A 6,487-nucleotide genomic window follows, 5' to 3' on the forward strand; every position below is an offset into this window, starting at 1 on the left:
TCCAGCAAAGAGCACAATAGTGCTCTAATACATTCAGTGCATCCAAAGCTTTGATTCACTCCTCCTTTTTTCTTGTTTGTTTGTATTTTTCACTATAGAAATGTGTTGAGGCCAGACGTCATTCTTCAAATGAGCGCAGCAAATCCTGGAATAAAACGTGTGCCTGCTTGATGATCAATATGATAGCTTCTTACAGTATTTTATTCAGACAATCCACAGCCCAATAAAAATTGACCCTTGAGCTCTGACCCAATTTATCTTCTGAACCCGAGTTTGAGAAACTGGCTTAGCCCACTGCATCATCTCCATTCAGGACAACTGGTGTGTGAAAAACCCGCACGTGTGTGCGCGCAGTCAGCTTATAGCCAAGCAGGCCAGTCATAATGTGTGTGTAATGTCCCTGAGGTGTATGACGGTATAACTAATACTTGAATTATAGCTACAATTACACATTACGCTGAAGCAAGATTAGAAAACAGGCATGACAGGCTCTTGCCATCCGAGCTCTCTCTCTCTCTCTCTCTCTCTCTCTCTCTCTCTCTCTCTCTCTCTCTCTCTCTCTCTCTCTCTCTCTCTCTCTCTCTCTCTCTCACACACACACACACAAACACACGGCCACACATACATAAAAAACACACGTGACACGTAAGTGTATGTGTGGAAGCAAGTAGCCCAGGGCGATGTACACTAGCAAGCAGCCATGTTTCTCCCACAAGCGACTGCAGCGATGCTGTCATCTCCAGCATGGTTCTCTCTCTCTCTCTCTCTCTATCTCTCTCTCTCTCTCTCTCTCGCTCTCCTCATCATCGACACTCCAAAATAATAGGGGGCATCAAATTACTGCAAAGTTAAAGTGTCTACCTCTCATTGTGGGGTATATGGAAATAACAATTCAGCACACCTATTAGCAGCAGTGTACAGCTTTCGCACCACTTTTAATGGCTTGGCAAAGTAAGGAGCTCAAGGTAATGACGAGAAAAAGGTTTAGATGACAATGTAAAAACAATCCCCGTTCTCCGTTCGCAAAAATGACCGAAATCGCTGTAACACACAGGCAAGGCGAGTAATTGGTGATGTCACACGGGAAACTGGAACATGACCAGTTTCTTTTTTCAAGTTTAAAATAACAGAATTCCGTTTGACACCGTAGCAGCTATGGTAAATGTTGATTTTGCTGGAGAAGCGCAACAAGGACAAAACCAACAGCAGCCTGGTGATCCGCTGTTGCTGTTTTAATAGTGAGGAATATGCCGACAAATGCCTGCAGTCCAGTGAATACGTTCACATGTTTTCCTTTTTCACTGTCTTTTTTTTTTTTTAGCACAGAAATGCTAATAAACTTGTTTTCAAATGTTTCGGGATGCTCTTGCTATGGAAACAACCTACCGAAATAGAGTATCTTTTCGTTGAAAACACGCAAATGCTCGGAAAAGTGAAGGCCTTAGAGCATGGGTTTCAGTTGAGATTTATCGGCATAGTAATTGGCGATAGGATGAATAAATGGAAGAAATATTGTTGCGCTGATTTGCTGCTTACTAATAAATCTGTCTGTCTGTGGACGGATTTTATCCTTGTAACAGTCACGACCGACATCATGAGAGATGCAGGTCAGTAGCTGAGACCAGAATGAAGGCCAAATTAAAAATGGATGTCAGTCTGGGCAAGGGTGGCAACCTCAATCTCAGCATCACAGCAATTGGTTTGCTGGTCAAAATATTTTACATTTAAATACAATAGTTTCGACTTTATGGAGGGGCAAAACCAAATGATTTTTAACTGTCCAAGCCGGTTCAGTGTGTGAAACATTATAGGGCTATACGTCTAATATCTATTTGTTTAGCTTGATTTCAATAGAGCAGGATTTTGGCTAGCCTGAGTAACATGCCTTTTTTTTTTTTTTAAAGAATAAATAACTAAATAAGGCATGCTGAAATAATGATTAGCACGTCTACCTCATTGTTCTGAGGTTTGGGGGTTTGATCTTTTCTGGCTCCGGCCTTCCTGTGAGGATTTTGCACTTTCTGGACCTGCAAGTTAGCCGAATTGGAGACTCGCGGTTGGCTAGCTATCAGCCCAGGGTGTGCCTATTTTGCATATAGTAAACTGGGATTGGCACAAGCTCACCCGAGGCCCTAAAGACCAAGTCGCATACTATACAGTGCCTAGAAAATGCATGACTGGATGAATGAATGAGCATAAGAGAACAGAGCAATGCTATTGTTATTATAATTGCTATTCCTCACATACATTCTCCTCCTTTTCTGAAAACAACAATGACGTTTAGATAACTGCGTGGCGCTCACTGACTCGTTGAATTAAGTCAGTGAATATGAGGTGCAGAATTTATTGAGAGCCGTATCACAAATTTAGACTTCACAAAACAATATGCTCGGTTTCGATGAACATCATCACAACGGTATTGATTTAACCATACGTTTTCTTCCCCTATGTTTTTGTGCCTGTATATTGTTCTGTCTTCAGTGTTTCCTGACTCTTTGGGAGCACACTGGCCCAGAACTGTCAAATCACACAAACACACACGGACACACACGGACACACACACATACACACGCACTCGCAGATAAAGTAGGTGTAGATGATGCATGTTTGAAGACAAATGTTTGTCTGGCAAAATCAGCAGAGGACAAAGTGTTTGGTTTGAGGAATAGCAATGCTGTCCTGCCATGCTCATACTGTCCTCATGCATGAGCTACATCGCCTTACGAACAGAGGGAACTGAACATGGAAGAGAAAAAAAACGATTGAGACACTTCCGACCGGGGGGCTACATAGAATCATTGGCTCCAGCAAAGAGCACAATAGTGCTCTAATACATTCAGTGCATCCAAAGCTTTGATTCACTCCTCCTTTTTTCTTGTTTGTTTGTATTTTTCACTATAGAAATGTGTTGAGGCCAGACGTCATTCTTCAAATGAGCGCAGCAAATCCTGGAATAAAACGTGTGCCTGCTTGATGATCAATATGATAGCTTCTTACAGTATTTTATTCAGACAATCCACAGCCCAATAAAAATTGACCCTTGAGCTCTGACCCAATTTATCTTCTGAACCCGAGTTTGAGAAACTGGCTTAGCCCACTGCATCATCTCCATTCAGGACAACTGGTGTGTGAAAACCCCGCACGTGTGTGCGCGCAGTCAGCTTATAGCCAAGCAGGCCAGTCATAATGTGTGTGTAATGTCCCTGAGGTGTATGACGGTATAACTAATACTTGAATTATAGCTACAATTACACATTACGCTGAAGCAAGATTAGAAAACAGGCATGACAGGCTCTTGCCATCCGAGCTCTCTCTCTCTCTCTCTCTCTCTCTCTCTCTCTCTCTCTCTCTCTCTCTCTCTCTCTCTCTCTCTCTCTCTCTCTCTCTCTCTCTCTCTCTCTCTCTCTCTCTCTCTCTCTCTCTCTCTCTACCACTAACACACACACATGCATGCAGCACACCATCGTGCTCGGTGTGACATCACGCCACGCATTTAGACCTGATGGTCGGAGAGGATAACACAGTATTATGTGCTGAGGCCTTATTGTCGCCATGCAAGGTGGCTGCGACATCGCTTATTCAGCTCTCTTTCACTCAAACACACACTCACGGGCTATCAAAAGATATTCCAGGTCGCCATAAGTACATAAATGGCCCTGAGGAGCAGGCAGGTCACCACGTGAGGCTGTTTCAATCATATTAATGATAAGGTGGGCCTTGGCCTCTTCTCTGCGGGGTTTCCAAGCATAATGTGGGCCAGGCCATGATCGTCACAACTCCACTTTTCGACTTTTCTTAGTCAAGGATGGCTGATCAAGATCAAGAGCTGAAAAACAGCAACCCATTAAGGAGGAAACTTGATGCCAGTCACGACCTACATCGGGAACATCACAAGAAGTAACTCACAGGCAGGGAAACTGTTTTTCACTCCTTAATTGCTGCACTCAGTTGATTTATCTGACATATGACAAGTACTTGGACTCATTGGTTGAAATGATTACAATGTGAACAACCTTTATTTGCCCATTTACTGCTGGGTAAGACTCTTACTGATGCAAGGTTTTCCAAAGTGTTTCAGTTGAAGATCCAAACTGTAAATGTGGTTTTCTCACCGATAGCCAAACTCACACAAAAAGATATTGAAAGAGAAGCATCGTATACACCAGGCAGCCACAATATTATCAACATCACTACAAGGGAATATTGACATCCAATTCAAGATAAGCTTACAAAGACTATAATGTTCAATTTTGATTGACACTGGCAGGGTGGTATTGATTCACCTTGTTCATTATTGTGGTTGCAGTTTGCAGTGGTACAGAACTCTGTTTTCGTGAAAAGTGTAAATCCGGCGCAGTGTGTGGCACACATTTTAAAACAATGTTGAAAACATCACATCTGCATTCGTGCACGTATTTGCCAATGTGGGCCATCATTTTTGGGTCTTTTAACTCGCAAATTCAGGAGACTGGGACCTGCGCTCGCCAATACATCTTCTTACATTTCTAACATATTTTGACGTACCCCAGTCCTGAGCGGCCACTGGAAAGTCAATTTGTGCAAGGTCTCTGTAGAAGGACTCCGCTCACTTACTCTGACCTATTTTCATACAACTTGAAGATCACGAGTCCCAAGTCATTCACACAATGCTTTGGAAACAAGGCTACCATGACGGTGATCTTTCTTCACAGTATGTGCGAATCTATAAACGCCTTACGTTCACCAACCACAATGAACTGACTGTTGCCTAGCCAAGCAGGCTACCACAGAGTATCAAATAACAAGCGCAATATAAATGTATGGAATCTGTTCCCCTCCAAAGACCGGCTGCTCCTCACCTGAGGCAGGGCCGCGTTGATCTGACGCTGCAGCACGTCCCTCTCGTGCAGCGCCCCCTGCAGTTTGGTCTGCGACTGGATGAGGGTCTCCTGTGTCTCCCTGAGGGACTCGAGTAGCTTGTCCCTCTCGTCCAGCATGTTGACCATCAGCTGCTCGAAGTTGGCCTCCTGCTCGGAGCCATTCGGGACGCTGCCGGCTCCTCTCTGGGGACCGGCCGAGTCCCCCTCGCTGATGGTCGGCATCACCTCGCACATCATCTCTGCTGCGCTGAATGGACAGGGGCGATGCGAACTGTCTGTTCAAGACCGGCGTGTGTGTTACATATAAACTAACCTATGCATCTCAACTGATTGGAGGCCACGAGAAAAAAAAAAAAACGGGCAACATGCAAACGCGCGACTTAATGTTCGCGCGCCATGCGTGTTCTTCCAACAGTGCACCATATATTCTTACCTATTCAGAGTGATCGAAATGATGCGAAAACTGTCGACCTTTCATCCTCGTTAACCACCGTCGTTTCTCCCCGTGTGCAGATCCGCCCAAGCCGGCGCGCCATGCACTCTCTCGCTCACATGTACCAAGCCCGGCGTGACGTGATTGACAGCTTAGGCGCGCGGCCGCTCGGAGGGGCGGTGTCCGCGAGCACGGCGGGGATCATAGTACGGAAGAATTCCAAAATGCCAGAATAGATCCGTGACAGAACGTCTGATCTGCTCTTGGAGACAGTCAACGTCTATGTATGTGTGCGCGCGTGTCAGAGAGTGAGTCTTATTTGCATCCGCCTTCTCTGCTTCTATCCCCATAGACCCCCCCCCCCACACACACACACAAACACGCGCACACACGCACGCCCCCTTCCCCCTTAACACACACGCATCTGCAATTGTCGCCCGTCTACCTCATATGATGTACACTTACAAGGTCAAGTTTGTCTTCTGCTTCACGGGTGAACGTATACTTGTGCAGCGCTATTTGCATGATTATGACCCAGTAGCTCCATCACCACCACACAGACACACGCTCATTACGACTCTGCATGATTGCACACTTGGATGCACAGCGCTCCCTGCAGGATATCCAATGAAAATGGGATCACGCCATGCGTTTGTAATGGGAGACATAAAACGGCATTACAAGCCTTCTTAGGTTTTAACTGCTCTAACGTGTGCCATATACTTCACATATTATACGGCTTTGTGGAAAAAAAATGTCAATAGCCTCACAGTGTTTTCTTTGCTACAACCCAACACGAAAATACAATAAACCAGTTCATTTAGGCTAAAGTTATGTAAAAGTATTTATTGTGTGAATAGCAATGCCGTACCTCTCTTAAACTTAAATGCAATGGACCTCGAATAAACGACATTCATTAATCCATCTATCAATTTTTTTTTCTAGCGTTTATCTTCGCGCGATAGGTCGAGCTGGAACCTATCCCGGCTGTCTTTGGGTTTGACGCAGTACATTGAGACGGGTCGTCGGCTAATTGCACAAATAGACAGACAAATAACCATTTTCTCACATTCTTATGGTCAATATGGAGTCATCAATTCACCTATTTTGAGTCCTTTTGGAATGTGGGAGAAAGCCAGTACAGGAGAAAACAAATGCAAGAAGAAGGGCAGGTGCTCAGATTTGAACCCGCATT

General features: G+C 44.7%; 1 protein-coding gene across 6 annotated transcripts in view; it reads right to left on the reverse strand.

Annotated features, from left to right (window-relative positions):
* Window positions 1-5,621, reverse strand: part of ppfia4 (PTPRF interacting protein alpha 4) — a 51,839-nt gene extending 46,218 nt beyond the window's left edge. For 5 of the 6 annotated variants that reach the window (XM_019881354.1, XM_019881349.1, XM_019881351.1 and 2 more), the window contains exons 1-2: window positions 5,293-5,621; window positions 4,839-5,130 (exon numbers count right to left, since the gene is read on the reverse strand). In XM_019881354.1, the coding sequence (XP_019736913.1) occupies window positions 4,839-5,096 (258 nt within the window). In that variant the 5' untranslated portion in view covers window positions 5,097-5,130; window positions 5,293-5,621. The remainder of the gene's footprint in view (window positions 1-4,838; window positions 5,131-5,292) is intronic. The other variant, XM_019881348.1, reaches the window with a different exon arrangement.
* Window positions 5,622-6,487: the final 866 nt, after the last annotated feature.

This window comes from Hippocampus comes, unplaced genomic scaffold (assembly GCF_001891065.2).
Source record: "Hippocampus comes isolate QL1 unplaced genomic scaffold, H_comes_QL1_v1.1 scaffold68, whole genome shotgun sequence".
Lineage (NCBI taxonomy): Eukaryota > Metazoa > Chordata > Actinopteri > Syngnathiformes > Syngnathidae > Hippocampus > Hippocampus comes.